This window comes from Bos indicus, chromosome 23 (genome assembly GCF_029378745.1).
Source record: "Bos indicus isolate NIAB-ARS_2022 breed Sahiwal x Tharparkar chromosome 23, NIAB-ARS_B.indTharparkar_mat_pri_1.0, whole genome shotgun sequence".
NCBI lineage: Eukaryota > Metazoa > Chordata > Mammalia > Artiodactyla > Bovidae > Bos > Bos indicus.
Genome location: NC_091782.1, coordinates 47,523,344 through 47,547,261, shown reverse-complemented (window position 1 = coordinate 47,547,261; position 23,918 = coordinate 47,523,344). Strand labels below are relative to the sequence as shown.

The 23,918-nt window shown below is 45.7% G+C and overlaps 1 protein-coding gene across 6 annotated transcripts in view; it reads left to right on the top strand.

Moving 5' to 3' along the window:
* Window positions 1-23,918, top strand: part of GCNT2 (glucosaminyl (N-acetyl) transferase 2 (I blood group)) — a 119,598-nt gene that overhangs the window by 58,839 nt on the left and 36,841 nt on the right. The window contains exon 1 of one of the 6 annotated variants that reach the window (XM_070778421.1): window positions 2-23,627. The exons of 4 other annotated variants lie outside the window; for them this stretch is intronic. In XM_070778421.1, coding sequence (XP_070634522.1) covers window positions 22,709-23,627 — 919 coding nt within the window. In that variant the 5' untranslated portion in view covers window positions 2-22,708. Of the gene's footprint in view, window position 1; window positions 23,628-23,918 lie in introns of those variants that run through there. One more of the 6 variants, XM_019986051.2, reaches the window with a different exon arrangement.

Below are 23,918 nucleotides of genomic sequence, written 5' to 3'. Positions count from 1 at the left end.
GATTCCCTACTTCACGTGAAGGCGACATTCTGTACTTGAAAGGGCTTTTTGAGAGCCTGCACCTTTTTGATTAGGAGATAAAAGCTGAAGTATGTGGTTTTCACCTGAATTCTTTCTAAACCCTGAAAGAATTGATGTTCTTTAGGTGACAATTCAGTAGTCTAACCAAGCCAAACATTGGTGGTATTGATCTGCAGTTGGTCTTGTTCTCTTGCATTTAGCATCTTATTAAATCTTTACCGAAGTCAGGATGAATTGCACCCCATCCCCACTGGTGATTTTCTTCTCCCCAGATTTGTCAGACTTGCTGTAACCCCAGGGCCATTGGCTTGGCCACTCCCCTGCCCATTCGTAGATTCCCCCTTATCAGCCAGATGTCATCAACTCTGAGAAGCTGAACTGATCATCCCTCTCTTTTCCTTCAGAGATTTTTATCATCTTCTGGAATTATTAAATCTACTTTTTTGAATGCGTTTGTTTTTGGCCTTCTTCGCATTAGCTCCATGAAGCAGGTCATTTTCTATTTTGTTACCTGCTGTATCCTCTATGCAAAGAACACACGGTAAATGCTCAATAAAAAAATGAATGAATGAATGGCAAAGCATGAGGCTTTACTGCGGTGCCACAGCTGTCTCCCTAAGACCCAGTGGGCAGAGAAATATTTGGACTCATGCATGTACCACATCATTTTAAAAATATATTTATTTCTAACTTCAGATAAATAATGAGATTCCAGGAGAAGCTTTTTCCTTTCTCATCAGAGCAGTTCTACCTGTGCTAATGGACCAGACCATTGATTTTTAAAACTAAATAAAACATGATAGGATTTCTTCTGAAGGAAACAGCATGCTTTGCACTCACTGAAAAATACAAAATGGATCTCTGATGAACTTGACAGCATTATTATAGCTAGAGAAAAGCAATCATTGTTCTGGTTTTTGGGGGGCTGCCAAGTTGGAAACGCTGGTAGATGCTCTTAGGCTGCAGGGCAGGGCCTGCTGGGCGATAAACATGCCAGCATTCTCTGGAAAACGCCGTGTTTGGTCTCTGAGTCCCAGGGTGACTGGCTGGGGAACAGGGCTCGCTCCCATCAGTGCACACTCCGTGTCCGGACCTCCCACTTCCAGGGCCTCCCTCTTCCAGGGCCTCCGCCTTGTCACCTTTTACATGTTGTTTCCATCTTGAGTGGGGAACATTAGGTACTGAGAGGCTGGTTTTCATATTTAAATATTTATTCCCTTTGTGTTTTCACTATCCCCTTGAGATTTATAATGGTTTGATTCTAGCCACGTGGTTCCGGAGATATCATGCTGAGATGAAGGCAGCTGTAACTTCACAAAAGCCTAAATTGTAGGAAAAACATGGGTTTGGGTTAGTGTTAAATGTCTGTGTTTGCTTAGCAGAAGGATGGTTAGTCTTACCAATGTCAAATCAACTTAAGAAAATCAAGGAAAAAATAATCTTTCACCGCCCTTCTCCCGCCCCCTTTTTTTCCCCTTAGTCCCCCTCTCCTTTCCAGCCCTGGTGAAATGAAGGCAGGAGGCTGAGAATGATATACCTCGACAGGCTCGGGATACAAGACCATTTTTGCTGTAGATTCGTGGGGTAGCTCCCTGCCTTCTGCCCTCTCTTGGTGACTGGATGGTAGTGGTGGTGGTTTAGCCACTAAGCCGTGTCTAACTCTTGTGACTCCGTGGACTGTAGCCTGCCAGGCTCTTCTGTCCAAGGGATTTTCCACAAAAGTCATATCTTGGAACCTCCTATCTCCCCAGCTACAAAATAAAAGACCCAATAGGCAAGACCTTTTTTTTTTGTTCCTATATATGCCTTTTTTTTTTTTTTTGCAGAGGGCACAATACTCAGAACCACATAAACACATAGCAGGGAGCTGTTGAGAACTTGTAGAAAGGCCGAGATACTGGTGAGTCTAGACTCCCTCAGTCTTGCTGCCCCTTAGCCTTGGCAAGTGCACGTCATCACCCCTGCAGGAAACTGGAGGTGAGAGCTTCACTATGAGGACCCTCAGTGATCTGATTCTTCAAGGGATGCCTTTCAGAATAATGTGCCACTTCCCAGGGGCTTGCTGCCTTCCTCTCTTCCATTCCGGGTGGTATCCCGGTTCAGGGAGCCGGCAGGAGGATATCCTGCCCATAGGTGGGCCCTTCCCGAATCACAGGTGCCAAAGAAAGTAAGCCGTCACGTGCTCTGGCCCAAGTGCTGGACGCCCCCTTCTTCAAAGGCGATGCCAGTGCTCCAGTCTCTCCAGTGGTTTTCCACTTGAGCGTTCTCTGTGATTTAGGATAGAGTGCGGGAGCCTGGTTCTTAATTATCAGGCACCCTTTGACCATATCAGCTCTTCCCTTCTCCATGTCAGTTTCAAAGGGAAAAGTCCTTCGATAAACAGCATAAACATCCTTCTCCAAGTTCAGATGGTGCTTTTCCTTGCCTCCCTCAAAGTTCCCTTCTGTCTGTCCTAAACACCCTAAAAGATCTTTTTTTAGGTAGCTATTTATTTACCTCCTTGGCTGTGCCAGGTCTTAGTGGCGACCCTTGGGATCTTTAGTTGTGGCTTTCGAACTCTTACTTGTGGCAGGTTGGCTCTAGTTCCCTGACCAGGGATCGAACCCGGGCGCCCTGCATTGAAAGTGCAGAACAGTCTTAGCCACCGGACCACCAGGGAAGTCCCGCTAAATATCCTAAAGTGTTTGTGTTAGAAAGACCCTGCATAGGCATATTGTGCTCCCTGAAACACCTAAAAAGGACTAAGACCATGAACATCACTAGGATCCTGTTCCTGAATGGTATCAGAAGACTAAAGCAGAACAGTTTAAGATGAGTGACTCTGTGAAAGTATATTCATTGAGGTAGGACTGAGTTGCATATCCTCACACTGCTTTTTTTTTTTTCATGTTGTCTTTCTATTGAGACAATGAATTCCTTCTTGGTTTCCAACACTTAGGTTTTCTCCAACTGTGTTAGAATGGGAAATGGTGCTGGCCAGGCCAGAGAGAGTCCCAGGGGAGCCTGGTCTCACATCCTTCTTTGGGGGAGGCCAGCAAGAGTGGCTCTCATTCCATCCTGTGGGGCTGTGTACAGATGGATTATCTAGATTTCTACCTTCTGGCCACATTCTCAAAGGAAACCCTTCAGGAGCACGCATTTCTCTGACTCATGCTGTAGAGCGAGGGGTTTAGGGTGAGCCTGAGGCTCTAACCTGTGCCCCCGGTATGAATTCTGGTTCATGCTGATGTTTCCCAACTTCTCCAGTCTTTGTTATCACTGCCGTCACCTGAAGAAAAGCTTTTTCTGGTTATTCTGGGTATTCCTTAGCATTATCTTTGGTTTGTCTGCCCCAGGGCGGAGTGCCAGAGACCGTTGAGACGTTTTAAGTCTTATGTGGTTGTTGAGTATCTGCAGAAGCCACTGCTGGTCACAGTCCCTTCCACAAGAAGCTCAGTTGTCTTGCCCCACCTTACAGTGGATCTAACGAAAACCTAAAACTAGACTTCCCTAGCGCCCAGGGACGGGGGAGCCTGGTGGGCTGCCATCTATGGGGTCGCACAGAGTCGGACACGACTGAAGCAACTTAGCAGCAGCAGCAGCAGCAGCGATCCAGTGGCTAAGACCCTGCCTTACGGTGCAGGGGCCATGGGTTCGATCCCTGGTCTGGAAATGAAGATCCTGTGCACCACAGCTAAGGAACCTGCGTGTCGCAGCCAAAAAAAAAACCAAAACAAAACAGGCTTAGAATAGTTTAAGAGAAAAAGAAAAGGCAGAACTGCTCCATGCTTTGGCTTCAGCTCCTTTTCCACCCCCTCCCTGTTCTTTTGGATTTTTGCTCATCATTCCTCTGACCTTTCTCATGCCATGAGGCTTTTCTTCCATTAGAATGTTTTCATTTGCCTTTTCCTCTTTCCATTTTGTATACTTTTTTTTTTTTGAGCCCCTTTGTCAAATAGATTACCTCAACCTCAGAAATGACCACATTTCCTCATTTTTCAGTCCTAAAAATGGCGTGTTTCTTACTTTGATTTATTTTGCTTTTTTGACTTTGAGTTTTATTTATATGTGGACTTTCTTTGGGTGTGTGTTTTGACTCTTTGAAGTGCATGTGACAGAAATGTAACTCAAAGTTGCTTAAACAAACACAGCAGGACTTACCGGATCACGTCAATAGAACTGAGGTGTCCAAGGAGGGCCTCCAAGTAAAGCTAGACCAAGGCTTGGACAGTGTATTTAGGACTCATACACCAGAGACCTCTCTGTAAGGTGACCAGTTGTCCCTGTGTGCCCAAGTCTGAGGGAGCATCTTGGGCATGGGACTTTCTATGCTAAAGCCAGGAAAGTCCCAGTTTGGTCTGAGATGGTCACTCTGTCTCTGAGTTGATGTTTTTCAGTTTTTCCATCCCCACATGGTGTCAGAGAGACTCTAAAGTAGCCCCAAGTGTTTGTTTCTCACAGCTGGCCCCCCTGGGAGAAAAGAAAGGTTTTTATTCCTGACAGTCCCAGCAGCAGCTCGGGGAGTCATCAGAGTAGCCGTGTAGCATAGATGTTGAGGCTGGACCCGGGAGCCAGACCAACTGCTCTGCCATTTACAAGGCAGGTAACTGGACAAGTTACCTAAATGTGGGCGCCTCAGTTCCCCCATCTGTAAAATGGAGGAAATAATGATATTTATGTCAGATCTGTGAGGCTTCAATGAGTTTGGCCAGTGCCCAGCACATATTTTGACTGTTCATTTTTTTTATTGTTGTTACTGTTATTATTATCATATTCTTCACCTGTAATATAGATATTCATTCAGTAAATTTATTTTATTGAAATATAGTTGGTTTACAATGTTGTATTAGTTTCAGGTATATAGCAAAGTGATTCACTTATACATTGCTAAGTCACTTCAGTCGTGTCCAACTCTGTGCGACCCCAGAGACGGCAGCCCACCAGGCTCCCCCGTCCCTGGGATTCTCCAGGCAAGAACAATGGAGTGGGGTGCCATTGTCTTCTCTGTCACTTATACATACATACATATATATATATATATATATCCCTTTCAGATTACTTTCCCTTAAAAGTTATTACAAAATATCGAGTAGAGTTTACTGTGCTATACAGCAGATCCTTATGGATTCTCTATCTTTTCAGATGTTTATTTGTTTATTTGGTTGCCCCAGGCCGTAGTTGCGGCGCATGGGATCTTTAGTTGTGGCATTCAGAATCTAGTTTCCTGACCAGAGATCAAACCCTGGCCCCCTGCATGGGTGCACGGAATCTTAGCCACTGGACCAGCAGAGGAGTCCTGGTTATCTATTTTATGCATTGGAGAAGGAAATGGCAACCCACTCCAGTGTTCTTGCCTGGAGAATCCCAGGGATGGAGGAGCCTGGTGGGCTGCCGTCCCTGGGGTCGCACAGAGCCGGACACGACGGAAGCGCCTTAGCAGCAGCAGCAGCAGTGTGTCTGTGGGCTTCCTTGGTGGCTCAGATGGGAAAGAATTTGCCTGCAATGCAGGAGACCCAGATTCAATCCCTGGGTTGGGAAGATCCCCTGGAAAAGGGAATGGCAACAACCCACTCCAGTATTCTTGCCCGGAGAATCCCATGGAGAGAGGAGCCTGGCGGGCTACACCCATGAGGTAGCAAAGAGTTGAACAAGACTGAGCGAAGACTGGAGGGGAGTGTGTCTATGTTAGTTGCAAACTCATAATTTATCCCTCTCCCCACCGTACTGAGCACTTGGACACTGTGCTGAGTCTGAATGTAATAGTGAGTAAGTATATTCTAGGCTTCCCTGGTGGCTCAGATGGTAAAGAATCTCTCTGCAATGCAGAAAACCTGGGTTCTATCCCTGGGTCAGGAAGATTCCCAGGAGAAGGGACTCCTACCCTTCTTCCTACCCACTCCAGTGTTCTTGCCTGGAGAATCCCACGGACAGAGGAGCCTGGTGGGCTGTAGGCCATGGGGTCACAAGAGTCGGACACGACTGAGCGACTATCGCCTTTACTTTCAAGTATATAATAGTGAGTAACAGATAAGGCCCCTCCTTTCATGGAATATTCTAGAAGTAGGAGACAGACAATAAAAAGTAGACTGATAAGATAATCAGAGACTCCAAGCGCGATGAAGGAAATGAGCAGGCCGACCCAGGAAGGGACCAACCTCTTGGAGAAAGCAGACGTGAACTGCAGCCCCAAAGTGAGGAGGGCCGTGGGAACGAGTAGGGGGTTCCCGGTAGGGGGGTGAGGGCTTGCAGAGACCCCGAGGTGAGCACGGGTTCCACATGTCCAGGAGCCAGAAAAGCAGCCAGTGTGGCTGGGCCCGAAGGACCGAGGGTGAGAGCTGGACCCAGCTTGACGTGGGCGAGGCCCTAGCGTGAAGGTCACGGGGGAAACTTGACCTGGCAGCGCCCATTCATAGGGTTATTGGCAGCGGAGGCAGGGGCTTGGGTCCTGCCAGGGACCAAGTGAACGGTCCATGAGTGGGGTCTGGCTGTCGGCCCCCTTTCCAAGTCCAGTGCCATCACCCCCTCTCTGCTTATCTCTCTCCGACGATAGTCTAACTTCCTTTCCTAACAACTTCCCCTGATGCCGTTCTCAGCCTGCTTTAATCCATCCTCCAGAGATGGAATGACCTTGATAAAAGCACATCGGTCCTGTGACCATGTCTCTCTCCTTAGATGCTAGGCATGGATCCCCGTTACCGAAGCATGACACCGCAGCCCTTCTGCTGGAAGGGGGCTCATTGCCGGGTGGCCCCCTTGACCTTCGAAGGGCTCAGCTTCCCTGCCTTGACTCTTGCCGGTCCCCTCCACCAGGAGGCGCTAGAAGGCTCTGCCTCCCTCTCCCTCCTCTGATTGGCCTGTGCTTTTCTTCAAAGACTCAGCTTAGAGTCACATTCTCTAGAGAGCCTTTCCTGATGCTCGCTCCGATGGACTCCATCCCCCTGTATCCCATGTACTGTGAGTTTTGCGGTGCTGCGTCTGTGTTCCGAGAGGCCCTGGGAGACTGACCTGCGAGGGAAGAACCGGCATCTGCCAATTTCTTTTTTCCTTATTCCCTGTACAATGACTGGCAAACGAGCAATGGAGTCCCGGCTCCTCAGAGCCACTTAACTTCGCAAACTCAACTAGATTCTCTCTCTCTGTCTCTCTCACACACACACATGTGCACACACACAGTGTATGTAAGTTTAAATGGTCATCCCTCCCCTGCCCACCATTCCACACAATGAGTCTAGGGTCCACAGGTGGATTCTGCTTATTCTCGCGAGGGGGTCTTGGTTTTCGGGGCTCACCAACCTTAAAGAGACAGTGTGATCTCATGACTCGGCTCCTCAGCTAAAGCCAAGCTGTCCATCTGGTGCTCGTAAGAAGTCACTCTCTGGACCCAGATTCAACGGAGAATGTGCCATGCTGGAATTATGGAGAGACTGTGGCTTCTTCCCAGGGCCTTCCTCCAGAGGAATTCTGACTGCACGCTGTCTTCCCCGTACCTGTCGACTTTGAAGCCCAGCCTATCTGTGGTATGAGTGCCTTCTCTAAATGTTTGTTGAGTTTATTTATTGGCTAGGAATTGGCAAGGTCAGGGCCCAAATTCAAATCATCCTACTTCTAATTTAGGGTTCTGGCTCCAATCCTCAGTGCATCATATATAATCGCTCTTTTCGAAAAGTTGTTCTTACTCCTAAAAGGCAGACAGAGAGATACAAGTGCCACGAAGAAATGATTGTCTGAAGCCAGCAGTCTTTGGACAATACTTTGTCACACAGAACTTTGAGCGATGGCTTCCACCTTAGGAAAAAGTTGCCATGTGTGTTAGAAGGCATTGCTTTTATAATCCCTCTTTGGAAACGTATTTAAGTGGATTCCATTCTTTTCATATTCTTGGTCACTGACTACTGAACTGAGACTTGGATAATAGTTGATTGAGAGCCACTCAACTCTCAGTTGAAATGTAGTCTCAGTGAAATGTAGAACTGGGGAGAGTTTAGGTCTCAGTAAACATCCCTCGAGAGTCTTTACCAGGTTTGCTTTTTGGCTCTTGCTGTTCCATCTTCCTTGGTGACCTCCTCGGCCTCCAAGCTCAACCCCATTCTGTCCTGATGAATCACAAGTCTCCACTGTGTTCCCCAGGCCCTGTCTGCGTTCCTCCCAGGCCTTTGGGTATCTGTTCCCGAGGTGCCCACTGGCCCTTGCTCACACCTCCCCATTTTGTTGCCTACTTCTCACAGCCCCCTTCCTGAGAATCCCAGGCACCGCCATCCTCCAAGTCCGCTGACGTCTCTTCCAGCCCCCAGCCCTAATCAGCACATTCCATGTGCTCTGCGTGTGCCCAGTAAGCATCACCATTGTGGGCCCATCATTACTGCTCTGACTCCAGCCTGTGGTGCCCACCTCTCGAGATAATCTTTAGACCCATCAATGTGGTGTCTCTGGCGCACAAGTCTCCCTCTTCAAGTCATTCTAACACTCCTGACATATTTTTCTTCGAAGAATAACTTCTCAATTCCAGAAGCCTCAGTGACATTCAACAACAGCTTCCTGAATTATTCAATCCAATCCTCTCAACATAGGACGTTGGATGTTGGACGTTTGCAAAGCCCTGTGGAACGCCACATCAATGTCACTGATTAATTAATTCCCAAGACGGCCTTCCCTGAAAGGGACACTCCAGAAAAACCATGCTCTGTGTTTCTGCCTTTGCTACTTTTCTTCCTCTTTCCTTGAGTCATCCTCTTTGATTTCTCCTGTTTACATCATGGCCTGAATATGTCTACATTCAAGGCCTTGTCACATGGGAAATGTTCATTGATTTTTGGTCTCAATTTTGTAAACCTCTGTTGTAACTCCTTTATGTCATTCTATCATCTTCTTTGCCCTATAACTGTGAACATGGGTATCATATTGCCCTGACAACTACTATCTCTTTGGGGTCTTTTATATTTTTGGCAGCTCAACATAGGGAGCATCCAGTGGAATAAGAATAAATATTTACTGAATTGAATCAAATGGAAATAACGTTTTATATGCTCATCAACACTGCTGCCAACTCAGCTTCAAATCAGCCACCCTCTCTGTCACCACACACACACACACAACACACACACAGAGTCTAGATCCCTTTGCCAGATCTTACTGGGTCAGCTTCAGACCACATCTTCTAGCACATTCAGGTTTTCTGGGAATTTTCCTGAAGTCCTTCTTCCCCTGGTCAACAGCAACAGGCCTGTTCTCCCTCTCTCTGTTTTTCCAAAGCAGCCGGTTCGTCTTGGGAAGGCTGCTCAACGCCAAGTTCTTCCTGGGGGCACCAGTTCAAGCCAGACTGTGCTCCAATCCACGGTCCGCTATCTGTGAACTTAACCAGTGGCCACCTAAGTCTGCACCAAAGAAATACAAAGAGCAGACTAATAGCAGAAAACCCTACTTTAAAGACCAGATCTGGGTTTGTAAAGGGCTGTTGCTTTGGGCAACAGCCCTGTACAAAGAAAATGACCCTGCTAAGATTTTTAGGGATTTTTTTCCCCCCTGGATCTTAGAGTGAACAAATCTGCAGTCTTAGAAAGCAATATGCAAAGCAGCAGTTATAGGGAATTTCATGTGTGGCATGGAGTGGTTAAAAACAAAAACCAGAAAACAAAAACAAAAACAAAAACAAAAACCAGGGATTTCCCTGGTGGTCCAGTGGCTAAGACTCTGCACTCCCAATTCAGGGGACCTGGGTTCAATCCCTGGTCAGGGAACTAGATCCTACATGCCATCTAAGACTGGATGTAGCCAAATACATAAATAAATATTAAAAAAAAAAAAAAAAACCAAACCTACACACCAGCAGTTATATTATTTTTCTAACCAACCATTTCTCCTTTTCTTTCATATGCATTACATTTATTTTCATCACTACATCATTATTGATTGTTTGACTTTAATCTGTTTAGATCAAGAATGATATGAAAGAATGCTGATTGAACTTAAGGTAAAGAAAGCAAACATTCTGAGCCTTTTTTTTTTTTTTTTGAGATGAACATGGATCATACCATTTAATGCAGACCCAAGGCCTTGCATTTTTTGGAGGTAGGGATTACTTCCATTACAGATTCTTTTCATGTAGATCATAAAAATACAATGCATTGTGATGATCCCAATTCAAAAATTACATGCTGCAGTTTATATTAACACTGACAGCTCCTCATAGACAAAAAGAAAATTAAATTTTCTTGGCCTAACTAACCAGTTCTTAATGTGATTTCTCAATGCCTGTCTTTCATGGTCTCACCTGAACAGTATGTGACATTCTTTTTGACCTGCTTTAGACAAAGCCATGAGTAGAAGGTTTTTTCCAAATGTTGTGCTAAGTCACTTCAGTTGTGTCTGAGTTTTTGTGACCCTATGGACTGTAGCCTGCCAGACTCCTCTGTCCATGGGATTTCCCAAGCAAGAATACTGGAGTAGTATTCCTCCTCCAGGGGATCTTCCCAACCCAGGAACTGAACCTGAGTCTCCTGTGTCCCTTACATTGTCAGGCAGATTCTTCACCACTAGCGCCACCTGGGGACGGGCTCAGATGGTTGTGGCACACGGGCTTAGTCGCTCCTAGGCATATGGAATCTTCTGGGACCCTGCATTGGCAGGCCGATTCTTAGCCACTGTACCTCCAGGGAAGTCCTAAGTGTATTCTTACTGGTTCGCTCTTACTCTGCATCACTCTGTGCTCGAGCCACAGTGGCCTGAGGATACGTGTGGGAGGTCACATAGTTTTTCTGCCCTGTAGTTTGCAAACTTTTGATGGTCTGCTTGCGCCTCTCACCCAGACCAATGATTTCAACATTTCCTCTCCCTCCATCAGTTCAGTTCAGTCGCTCAGTTGTGTCCGACTCTGCGACCCCAGGGACTGCAGCACACCTGGCTTCCCTGCCCATCACCACCTCCCGGAGCTTGCTCAAACTCATGTCCATCGAGTCGGTGATGCCATCCAACTGTCTCATCCTCTGTCATCCCCTTCTCCTGCCTTCAGTCTTTCCCACCATCAGGGTCTTTTCCAATAAGTTGGCTCTTTGCATCAGGTGGCCAAAGTATTGGAGCTTCAGCTTCAGCGTCAGTCCTTCCAAGGAATATTCAGGACTGATCTTTAGGATGGACTAGTTTGATCTCCCTCCATACTGATCAGCTGTTGAACATTCTCTGTTTGATATATCATTCAGCAGTGAGGGCTTAGGACTGATGATATCTAGGATAGCAAAGACATTTTTGTTTGCCCAGGACTTTCTCACTTTTAGCACTAAAAAAAAAAAAAAAAAAAAAAAAATCCCTTGTGCTGGGAAATTCCTTAGTCCTGGGCAAACTGGACAGTTGGTTATCCTAAGTACTGCCCTTAAACATTCCCTCTCGTCTTTCCAATGCCCAAGGCATCTTGGGACTGAGAATTAGTGCCCTAGATATTTATGTTCCACTGATCATTTACTCGGTGGGGGCGGGGGGAAGAAAGGTAACCAAAACTACTCCATTACATAGGTTACAATACATTTAAGACACACTGAAGGGTAGTAACCCAAACTACACCATCAGCCCTGAGATCCCTAACCAAAGGAGACCAGGGCTGAGCCTACCCTACTTATAACAATTTTCCCTGTTTTTGAGGAGAAAAAATCGAGTTCAAGGATATCCTTTAAAAGGATGGATTGCTAAATAGAAAATTTGAATGGAAAACCGTTTTAGGGCTTCCCTGGTGTCTCAGTAGTAAAGAATCCACCTGCCAGTGCAGGAGACACGGGTTTGATCCCTGATCAGGGAAGATCCCACACGCTGCGGATCAACTAAGCCTTGTGTGCCACGGCTACTGAGCCTTTGCTCTAGAGCCCGGGAGCCACAGCTACTGAAGCCTGCACACCCTGGAGCCGGTGCTCTGCAGCCAGAGAAGCCATCGCAATGAGAAGCCTGCACACTGCAATTGGAGACTAGACCCCGCGTGCCGCAGCTAGAGAAAGCCCAAGCAGCAGTGAAGACCCGGCACAGCCAAAAATAAATAAATGCATAAAATTATATTTAAAAAAAGAAAACCACTTTAACCAGTGGGAGAACCAAGGGTGAGGATTTTCTTCTATTGAATTCAGACACAGGACATATCCTGAAGGCAAATTTTATCCAGCTTTCATTTCTAGGAAAGTAAAAGAAACATCTGCTTGTGGGGATTCAGCCAAGCCACTCTGGCCCGACCAGCAGTCTAAACTCAAGTAAGCGACAGGTTCTGTGGGAAAGAGGCTAGTTCGATAGTGGGTTCAATGAACTGAAAGCGAGGCAAGAATTTAATAGGGCTATTAAAGCTAGAAGTTGGAGGAAGCCACTGGCTACCCCTATTTTAAGACGGTTTTGTTTTCATTTATTCGAAAATGTTTAGAAGAAAGAGAGTGTCTTCAAGATACAGATTGTTGGTAGCAGCTGAATGATAAGATATTATCTCTTAGTAGAAATATCTCCTTGCAACTTCAACATTCAAAAATATGGGAGTGGAGGAGTTTGGTGGATGAGAAGGGTACCAGAAGTATGTCCAGATTTGAACAGAGGCAAAGTCTTCTCATGAATTTTTTTTCTCAGAGCAGACACTTAGAAACAGAGAAAAGTTGCATAGAAAGACAAATAGTCACCAATTCTGTCCCTTGAGATTTAGTGGAATTGAGCCAAAGATCAAATACGTGTGAGTTTGGTTTTTGCTTTTGTTTTGGCTTGGAAAACTGGAATTAAATCTAGGCAACTAACCACAAGAGAGAAAGAAATTGGCTGCCCCAAAGAGGCTGCCAGAGAAGTAGAAAAAAAAGTAATGTGATCTTAGAAGAATAAGGGTAAGCTGGAGTGATGTTATGTGGAATAGTATAGAAAAATACAGGAGCCTTCCAAGCCGGATTGACTTTCATAGACTTCCTATGATTCCTTTTTGAATATTCGGCATCAAAGGTACAGTGATCCCAAGAAACTCTCTGAGGGTCATATTGCAAACAGCTGAACCAGATTTAAACCCTGCTCCAAAGCCTGGGTCTTCATCAGCATGCTGTGTCACAACATTTTACAGGGTGCACCAGCCCGCTCGGTCTCTAAGTAGAGGCTGCAACTATACTTCAAGAGGCTGCAACTGGGGGACTTCCCTGGTGGCCCAAGGGCTAAGACTGTGAGCTTCCAACGCAAGGGGCCTGGGTTCAATCCCTGGTCAGGGAACTAGATCCTTCATGCCATGACTAACACCCAGTGCAGCCAAATAAATTAAGAAAAAAGAGAGGAAGAGGGTCTGCAATTGGGAATAAAGAGCAGTTCCCTCAGTGTGGGATACAGGAGAGGGCTGCAGAGGCTGGCTCTGCCTATGATAACCACAGCCTTTATGGCGCCCCCCTGTCCTTTGGGGTCTTTTAGGGCTTCCCAGGTGGTGCTAGTGGTAAAGGATCCGCCTGCCAATGCTGGAGACATGGGTTCGATGCCTGGTGGGGAAGAAATGCTGGAAGAGGAAATGGCAACCCACTCCACTATTCTTGCCTGGAGAATCCCCATGGGCCGAGGAGCCTGGCAGGCTATAGTTCATGGAGTGGTAAAGAGTTGGACATGACTGAGCGACTAAGCAAAGATGAAGAATCGCTCGTCAAGCCCTGCAGCTCTGCCTCATGAGAGGTATCGGAAGGTGGATGGACACTTCAGGCTCTGTGTGAACCACGTTTGGCAACAGAGAGAGATGCTAGAAGATTTGTTGAGTACACCTTCTGTGCAAGGTATCACTCTAAGCTCTTTTTGTGTACTAAGCTGTTAAGATCTCTTTGGAACGCTGTGAGGTCAGTGTTCCTAGTATCTCCGTTTTATAGAAGAAAGGAGACAGGCACGTAGGCCCAGTGTACTTTTAACCCTGATGGGGCGTGTTGGGCATTCAGGCAGGTACAAGAATGACCAACAGTATCCTTTTTCCTCATTTCGCATTTCTTCATCTGGAAAGTAATTATGAAGACTCTGATATTACAAAATACAGGCCTGGAGGAACTTGATTATGATCTGGAAAAGAAATGAGCCAAGAACATACAACCTGTGGGCTAAATCTGACCTATTTTTATACTGACTACAAGCTAAGAATGATTTTGTATTTTTAAAGGATTGTAAAATAAATTTTAAAAACCTATTTTATGACTTGAAAATAATATGAGATGGAGGTATCAGTGTCCATGGATAAAGTTTTGGCAGGACACAGACACATGCTGTTGTGGCTGCTTTCAGAACACAGTCTAGGGTTGACTGGTTGCCTCAGAAGCCAAACAACTCACAAGCCTAAAATGCTTACTATCTGGCCCTTCACAGAAAAAGTACTGACTTCTGCTATAGAAGCCTGTGACAGACAAGTTTTGGCAGATTTGTGAGTTTCCTGGGTAATTTAGAACCTGCCCTTTTGTGTGCAAAATGGTTAAACTAAAAAAAAAAAAAAACACCCTAATTTGAATAAGCATATTTCAGAAATGCCTTTTTAAATAGACTATGCAAAATATATGTACACGAATATATTGATGTATTTCTATTTCACTAAATGTTAGTCCTCTGCTTGTTTTCAACCCCAAACTGCTACGTTCGTTGGCCTGCACACTTTTCAAGCCTTTTCATTAACTGATTTGATAATTTTATTTATTTTTAAACATTTATTTATTTATTTGGCTGCACTGGGTCTTCGTTGTGGCCCCAGAGATCTTGGTTGCATCAAGCAGATCTTTATGGCACACAGATTCTCTCGGTGCTTCATGCAGGCTCAGTAGCCGTGGTAGCTGTGGTACTCGGGCTTAGCTGCCCTGCAGCATGTGGGATCTTAGTTCCCCAACCAGGAATCAAACCCACATCCCCTGCATTGCAAGCCAGAGTCTTAACCACTGAACCACTAGGGAATTCCCTTATTTGATCATTTTAAATACTGTACAAATGCCAGTCATTCTTTAATCGAATGATCTTGAAATGTTTGTGGAGTTTTTCTTTCTTTTTAAATTGAAATTCAGTTTTGCAATATTGCGTTAATATCAAGTGTACACCAATGTGACTCAGTTATATATGTGTCATATATGTATTCATAATTTTATTTTTCAGGTTGTTTTCCATTATAGGTTATTACAAGGCATTGAATATAGTTCCCTGTGCTACACAGTACATCCTTGCTGTTTATCTGTTTTATATATAGCAGTGTGTACCTATTAATCCTTACTTATCTCTCTCCTTTCCCCTTTGGTAACCGTAAGTTTGTTTGCTATGTCCATGAGTCCGTTTCTGTTTTGTATATAGATTCACTGTATTAATTTTTAGATCCACAGGTAAATGATATGTTTGCCTTCCTTACTTCACTTAGTATGATATTCTCCAAGTCTACTCATGGTGCTGCAAATGGTCGTATTTTGCCCTTTTTCATGGCTGAGTAATATTCCATTGTATTCCTAAACCAGTCATCTGTTGATGGCTATTCAGGTTGCTTTTGTTCCTTCACTATTGTAAGTAGTGCTGCCATGAACATTGGGGTGTGTGTATCTTTTTCGTATTTGTCTTCATTTTTTCTGGATATATGCTCAGGAGTGGGGTTACTGGGTCATATGGTACCTCTATTTGTAGTTTTTTATGGAAACTTTTGGAGTTTTTCTTGAACCTACTTCACGCTGAGTCTCTCGCCTATTGCTGACCAAAGGATGCCCAGTCTAACTGTTCTACATCCCTCTTCTAATTTGTGACTTCTTACCTGTTTAGTTCTAAGAAAGTGTGTTAGGACTGTGTCTAAACTAAGAGAGAATAAACTAAGCCTCAAGAGAGATTCAAATACATGAGCTCTGATGCTTCAGCCAAAGGTGAAAGATGGCATTGTGGGGGCTGATGCAGTCTTCAGGTGCTTGTGTGTCCTTTCACTTGGGTCTTAAAAATTTGTTAATTACTTGATAACATTTAAAGAGTTTGGATTTTTTTAAATATAAAATTCAGATTTCTCCCTCCTCTTAAAACATTTGCAGAGCTGGCAGCATTGGCCCCATGACCCTACATGTTACTCACTGCTGGCTGTGAAGGTGGCTCTTATTCAGTCTCAAAGTCGTTTCCAACCCTTTGCAACACCACGGAATGCAGCACGCTAGCCTTCCCTGTCCTTCAGTATCTCCTGGAGTTTGCTCAAATTCACATCCGTTGAGTCAATGACTATGCCATCCAATCATCCTCTGCTGCCCCCTTCTCCTCTTGCCCTCAATCTTTCCCAGCATCAGTATCTTTTCCAATAAGTTGGCTCATCACATCAGATGGCCAAAGTACTAGAGCTTCAGCTTCAGCATCAGTCCTTCCAGTGAATATTCAGGACTGATTTCCTTTAGGATTGATCTCCTTGCTGTCCAGGGGACTCTCAAGGGTCTTCTCCAGAACAGTTCGAAAGCTGTAGGTGGGGCAAGAACTAACGATTCTACCACTGTCCCCACCTTCTTTCAGCCTCCCCGACACCACGGCCAAGCGTTAGCTGCCGCTCAGGAATTCACTAGCCCTGTTTTTCTTGCCCTTCACCAGCTTTACCTACTTTTTTTTTTTTTTAACTTTTTTCACTTACCTGTCTGTACACATTCAGGTGTATGAATCCAGCCTTGATGTTTGATCTTTATTTTGGTTGCCAGGAGACCTGTTCAGGTTTACTTTCTGGGTTTCGATGTGGTTGGAGTGTTTGAGGTTGTCAGAATGACACAGCTCAAGCCTTGGGTGGGAAGCAGGATGGTGTGACCTTGGTGGACGTGAGAGCGCCCAACAACAACAACAAAAAAAAACATTGCCTTGATGCAGTAGCCAGTACTTGTGCTGAAAAAGAGCAGGAGAGCTGTAAGGACTTGAGAACAGATCAGGCCCAGGCTGTGATCCTGCCCGAGCAAGAAGGCATTCATGTTTTACCTCTGAGAGCCCAGCTGGGGTGGACACACAGCTCAAATGAGGTTAACGAGAACTGAAGCTGTCGGGGGAAGCACACCGACTGAAACCGCCCACCCTGGCCAGGCACCATCGCAATTATTTGCATGAGTTATTTTACAACAGGAGGTCTTGGTAAGGAGCACGGAACTAACATGCCACTGCCCTCCCGAAGAGTTCAGGAAGGATCAAAAGGAGACGTCATGTGTCCTAACACCTCCCAGAATCCTTCTCGCTGGCGTCCATCTTGGCTGAGCAATGTGTGCGCCACCGGGAAGGACCCTGAGTCAGAATGATTGGCCAAAAACAACCCAGAAACTAATGCCATCACCATAAAACCCAAGACTGTGAGCCACGTGGCAGAGCAGTTGTCCTGTGCCCCCTTCCCCTGGTGCTCTCCACCCAGGCACCCCTTCCCAACAAAGTCTCTTCCTTTGTTCAGCACATGTGTCTCCTCAGACAATACATCTCCAAGTGTTAGACAAGAGCCCACTCTCGGGCCCTGAAGGGCTCCCCTTCTTGCAACAGAGCCCTGCCTAGCCTTTTTTGTTTTGATGTTTGAGCAGATCTCACTGTGTCATCAGTGGCTATCTCCTTGTGCTTGCTGTCTCCTTGATTGTGACCATAAACATATCCTGCGGGCAGAGAGAGGCAGGGAGTGATACAGAATGTCCACCTGACAACAGTTTTCAATATGTTAAGCCAACCAGAGGGAAGAGAACAGATATCCTGTCCTGGTTGCACGTTATTAGCTTAGCCTGTCCAATTACTTGCTGGAAGAAAATGCCTGTTCAGTTGCCTCAGATACCAGGCAAACAAACCTCCTGCTGGGCCAACCATTACAAAAGGCACCGCACTCTAATCTCTGGCTGTTCCTCTGCTGCTCCTGCTGCTAAGTTGCTTCAGTTGTGTCCAACTCTGTGCGACCCTATGGACAGCAGCCCACCAGGCTCCTCTGTCCACAGGATTCTCCAGGCAAGATTACTGAAGTGGGTTGCCATTTCCTTCTCCGGCTTTTCCTCTAACTCCTTGTAAAGAAGGACAGACTGTAGAACGGGGTTTTGGATCCTATTATTTTGAACTGTTAGTCACATTGCACCCCCTTCTCATCTGCAAACTGCTTTGATAAATCATGATTAAAGATTTGTTGAGTTTGTTTTGGCTTGGCATGGACCAGAGCTCCATGTTGTAGGATGGAGGATCAAGGCAAAGAGAGGGGGAAAACCAACTGAACCTACAGTTGTTCCCGGTGAATTTCTTGCCTCACCCAGAAAGAATTCAAAGATGAAGTGATAGGTAAAAAGTGGACTTATTTAGAGATAAATACACCATAGGCAGAGTGTCAGTTCAGTTCAGTTCAGTCGCTCAGTCGTGTCCGACTCTTTGCGACCCCATGAACTGCAGCACACCAGGCCTCCCTGTCCATCACCAACTCCCGGAGTCCACTCAGACTCCCGTCCATCCAGTCAGTGATGCCATCCAGCCATCTCATCCTCGGTCGTCCCCTTCTCCTCCTGCCCCCAATCCCTCCCAGCATCAGAGTCTTTTCCAATGAGTCAACTCTTCGCATGATGTGGCCAAAGTATTGGAGCTTCAGCTTTAGCATCATTCCTTCCAAAGAAATCCCAGGGCTGATCTCCTTCAGAATGGACTGGTTGGATCTCCTTGCAGTCTAAGGGACTCTCAAGAGTCTTCTTCAACACCACAGTTCAAAAGCATCAATTCTTTGGCGCTCAGTTTTCTTCATAGTCCAACTCTCACATCCATACATGACCACTGGAAAAACCATAGCCTTGACTAGACAGACCTTTGTTGGCAAAGTGATGTCTCTGCTTTTTAATGTGCTATCTAGGTTGGGCATAACTTTCCTTCTAAGGAGTAAGCGTCTTTTAATTTCATGGCTGCAGTCACCATCTGCAGTGATTTTGGAGCCCCGAAAAATAAAGTCTGACACTGTTTCCACTGTTTCCCCATCTATTTCCCATGAAGTGATGGGACCAGATGCCATGATCTTCGTTTTCTGAATGTTGAGCTTTAAGCCAACTTTTTCACTCTCCTCTTTCACTTTCATCAAGAGGCTTTTGAGTTCCTCTTCACTTTCTGCCATAAGGGTGGTATCATCTGCATATCTGAGGTTATTGATATTTCTCCCAGCAATCTTGATTCCAGCTTGTGCTTCTTCCAGCCCAGCATTTCTCATGATGTACTCTGCATATAAGTTAAATAAACAGGGTGACAATATACAGCCTTGACGTACCCCTTTTCCTATTTTGAACCAGTCTGTTTATTCCATGTCCAGCTCTAACTGTTGCTTCTTGACCTGCATATAGGTTTCTCAAGAGGCAGGTCAGGTGGTCTGGTATTCCCATCTCTTTCAGAATTTTCCACAGTTTATTGTGATCCATACAGTCAAAGGCTTTGGCATAGTCAATAAAGCAGAAATAGATGTTTTTCTGGAACTCTCTTGCTTTTTCAGTGATCCAGCGGATGTTGGCAATTTGATCTCTGGTTCCTCTGCCTTTTCTAAAACCAGCTTGAACATCTGGAAGTTCACAGTTCACGTATTGCTGAAGCCTGGCTTGGAGAATTTTGAGCATTAGTTTACTAGCGTGTGAGATGAGTGCAATTGTGCGGTAGTTTGAGCATTCTTTGGCATTGCCTTTCTTTGGGATTGGAATGAAAACTGACCTTTTCCAGTCCTGTGGCCACTGCTGAGTTTTCCAAATTTGCTGGCATATTGAGTGCAGCACTTTCACAGCATCATCTTTTAGGTTTGAAATAGCTCAGCCTACCCTTAGTCCTGCCATTATTCTTTGAAGAAAAGGGTGTGTCTCTAACAAGAAGTAAGAATGAAGGAATATCAAGACGTGAAAGCAGACCATTCAGTACTTTCCTTCTTACACCTACAGTTCTACTGTCCCCAGTCTCAGGGTAAAGGGAGATTTCAGTGGGGAAAGAAAATAGTGAAAAACATGTAACCTTCACTTTTTGGAGTGGCAATAAGTCAAACCATTTGAAAGCTCTACGAAGGTAAATGTTTTTCATTTCCATTACTGAGAACAGAAGTCCAAATATCAGTTCCTTAACAGGGTCAGAAATGTTGACTATTTTTCAAAAAGCAAACAAAAGCAACAAGACTTGCTAATGCTTATTGAACATAAACAAACAGATACATAAACCCTAGATGAGAGCTATCTCACTCACTGTTCTTAAGAACCCTGTGAAATAGGAAGTACTGTTATTTCCATGTGGAAAACAAAGAACCTGATGCTTAGAGAGGTTAAGTGTAACTCCACCCTGCTCATACAGCCGGTCACTGAACAGCTGGGATTTGACAATGATTAGACTGGCTTTGCCTTTTAGGCCAGGGAGCTGCAGAATTAAGACTTTGGATTCTATCCAGCTGCATAACTTTGGGAAAAATATTTTTGTTAGCCTTAATCTCCTGGTCTGTAAAATATAGAATTGTGTTGGGTGATCTTTAAGATTCCTGCCAGCTTTTTGGGTCTCTCTCCAAGTCAATATGCATCAAGTTGACTGAAAAAAAATGGCACAACCTAAAAGTTGAGAATTATGTGTTTGTTTTTTTTTTTTTAAAGAACACTAATTTATTTACGTATTTATTTATTTGGCTATGTTGGTTCTCAGTTGCAGCACTCAGGTTCCAGAGCAGGGGGGTTTCAGTAGTTGAGGCTAGTGGGCTCAGTTGCTTCAACCAGGAGGGATCTTAGCTCCCCGACCAGGGATAGAAGCTGAGCAAGTCCCTTGCACTGCAAAGCGGATTCTTAACCTCTGGACCAGCGGGAAGTCCTGAGACTTCTTTTATTGGGTAGACATTCTGAGGACTTCAAGCCTGGCATTGCTCTGAAGAGATAAAGGAGGAGCCAGGATACATAGAAGTTTTTTTTATCACAAAGACCAGGAAGTAGGCACCTCAAAAGATGACTGTTAATGAAAGAAAACCAGACATCTCAGGTTAATGAATTTAGCACTTTTCTGTTTCTAGAAAGATGCAAGAGTCCGGGCTCAGTGAAATCACCCTTTGATATGCCCGTCAGCTCTCCATGACCAGTATCCGGTACTTTGTCATCCCCAGCCTCCTGACTGCAGCGACTGATGGTGGCTTGATGGCAGGCATCCTGTGTTTCCATCCTGAGTCCCCTCAGGACTCACCCCCGTGTGTGGGGAAAGGGGGGTGGGCGGCGGCTGTCATTTGATGGCGGAAACATCCTTTGTTGACTGAGACGGCAGGTGACATTTTTCATTCTCAGTCACATCCAGGCCACCGTTGCCATTCATCAGTCCAGCAAACCATAGGCAGCTGAGGGGTGGGGTGGGAGTGGAGGGGGACGGGTAGAGCACGGGATTGCAGACGTGTCTTCCTAACAGAAGCAGCTGCTCAGCTCCCATGTCATGCCGAGACAGCCAAGATTGTTGAGTGACTGCAGAAGGGAGGTGGGAGCAGGGCCGCTTTCAGCTCCCGTGGCTGCCAGAGTTAATCTCTTAGTTGGCTCAGTAACTTTCCCCCAGGAGCATCCTTACCACCTGCCTTGAACGCACTCCACGTCTGCTGAGTGCTGGAGGCACCTGGCTCAGGTGAGCTATGAGGAGGCATCTGTCATGTGACCAGACCTGCTGAGCTGCTGTCCCTGGCTTCCCTGAACTGCACTGAAGGAGACTTCCAGAAATTTGCCTCAGTCCCGAAGCCTTTGTTCTCTCTTCAGAGTAAGGAAGTAGGAGAGGGGCTGGGTGGAGAGGCGACTCTTCCGAGCTCTCTAAAGTGACCTGCAGCCTGAGGAAGTCAGGCTGTTAAAGAGACCTAGTGGCTACCACACGTGCTAGATAATACTGTGTCAACAGCTCCAGTTATCTAAAGCTCTGTGTGAAATGGGAACCAGCCTTTGCTCTCTGGGAACAAGCTATCACCTTTCTCCCAGGCAGGCGGAACTAAAGTGCGTTTCATTTATGCCTCCACACCGACTCTTGAATATCAAGTCACTCCTCGCTTCCTTCTGACCTCATCCTCTGCCCTTGAAAGTGTAATTCATTTTTTCCTCTACCCATGGGCATACATATGCTACGTAACATCATCAGAAACTGATTTAATTCAGGGAACACCATCAGATTCTTTTTTTCCTCCAGTAATCTTCTACTTAGGCATGTTGCAAGGGGTTTTTTTCTTATCTATGTCTGTCTTATATGCCCAGAGGTAGAGATAACACTGAAATGAAATAAAGTGGCAGAGACCAAGAAAGAGAAATAAACCCGAGGAGGAGAAGTCCACAGGCAGCAGTTTAGCAGCTTGGCGGGGCGAGCCAGAAAAAGGAGAACCACTTGAAAAGGAAGGGGAAAGTGTGAGAAGGGAGGTCAGGCCACATAGAGTGCATGGAGGAGGGTGGAGTGAAGCCCAGGAAACAGCCCAGGTGAAGGGAGCTGGCACTCCAGACTGAATGCAGTTTCCTAAGATCCACTGGCGTCGTGTATGCAAATGAGAAGGGCTTCCCGGAGCTGCCCTGAGCCAGGCGCCTTCTGCCAGCAGCCAGGTGGCACCACGGAGGCCAGAAGCCCAGGGCGCTTTAAGAAGCATCTCTGGCCATTGCCAGGAGAGGATGGACAGCACCCAGAAGCAGAGAGTAAATGAGGATTAAAGGACCCGGCAGAAGGAAGCCAGCCCGCTTGAGAAGCTATTGAAATTCCAAGATTGGCAAAAGAAGTCAGTTCCACCTCTTCACTCTTGTTTCAGGAACCGATTGTTTCTCAGTCTTTCGAGAGAGATTTCTTCCCCAGGGAAGTGAAAATAATGAACTTCTGGAAGTATTGGTTTTTTACTTTCATGGGAGTCAGTGTGGTTATTTTTATGATCTTTTACAGTGGTCAGTTAAGCCAACCGAGAAGTCACAGGAATAGTTCCGTTGAAAGGGACTTGGAGATACATGCCTGTAAGAATGCCTTAGATGAGAAGTCAATCTTTTTGTGGGAAAAGACATTGATGTCCCCCATGGGAAGTGTCCCGTGCAAGGACTACCTGATCCAGAATCATTATATCACAAGGCCTTTGTCGAAAGAAGAAGCCGAGTTCCCTCTGGCATATGTCATGGTCATCCATAAGGACTTTAATACTTTTGAAAGACTCTTCAGGGCCGTCTACATGCCCCAGAACGTCTACTGCGTTCACGTGGATGAGAAAGCCACAGTTCACTTTAAGAAGTCTGTATGGCAGCTGCTGAGTTGCTTCAAGAATGCTTTTCTTGCTTCAAAGATGGAGCCTGTGGTCTACGCAGGAATTTCCAGGCTCCAGGCTGACCTGAACTGCCTGGAAGACCTTTTAGCTTCTGAAGTTCCATGGAAATACTCCATCAACACCTGTGGGCAAGATTTCCCCCTGAAAACCAACAGGGAGATCGTTCAGCATCTCAAAGGATTTAAAGGGAAAAACATCACCCCCGGGGTGCTGCCTCCTGACCATGCAGTAAAGCGGACTCGATATGTCTACCGGGAGCACTTGGGCAGAGGTGGCTCTTTTATGAAAAATACCGGTATTTTGAAAACCTCACCTCCCCACCGGTTGACCATCTACTTTGGCACTGCCTACGTGGCCCTCACCAGAGAGTTTGTGAAGTTTGTCTTCCAAGACCGAAGGGCCATTGATCTGCTCCAGTGGTCCAAAGATACCTATTCTCCCGATGAACATTTCTGGGTGACTCTTAATAGGATCCCAGGTGGGTATGAACTTCCATTCCTGTTTGTTTTTTTTTTTTTTTCACTTATCCATAGATTGAGTTTGCTAACATTCAGCTCTTCTTTGAAATTATTTGGGAAAAATAAATAAATGCCTGGAAAGCGATTAGTCAGCTTGCTTTTTAGTGGCAGCTCTACTGTCTTATTCGGAGAAGGCAATGGCACCCCATTCCAGTACTCTTGCCTGGAAAATCTCATGGAGGGAGGAGCCTGGTGGGCTGCAGTCCATGGGGTCGCTAAGAGTCGGACACGACTGAAGCAACTTAGCAGCA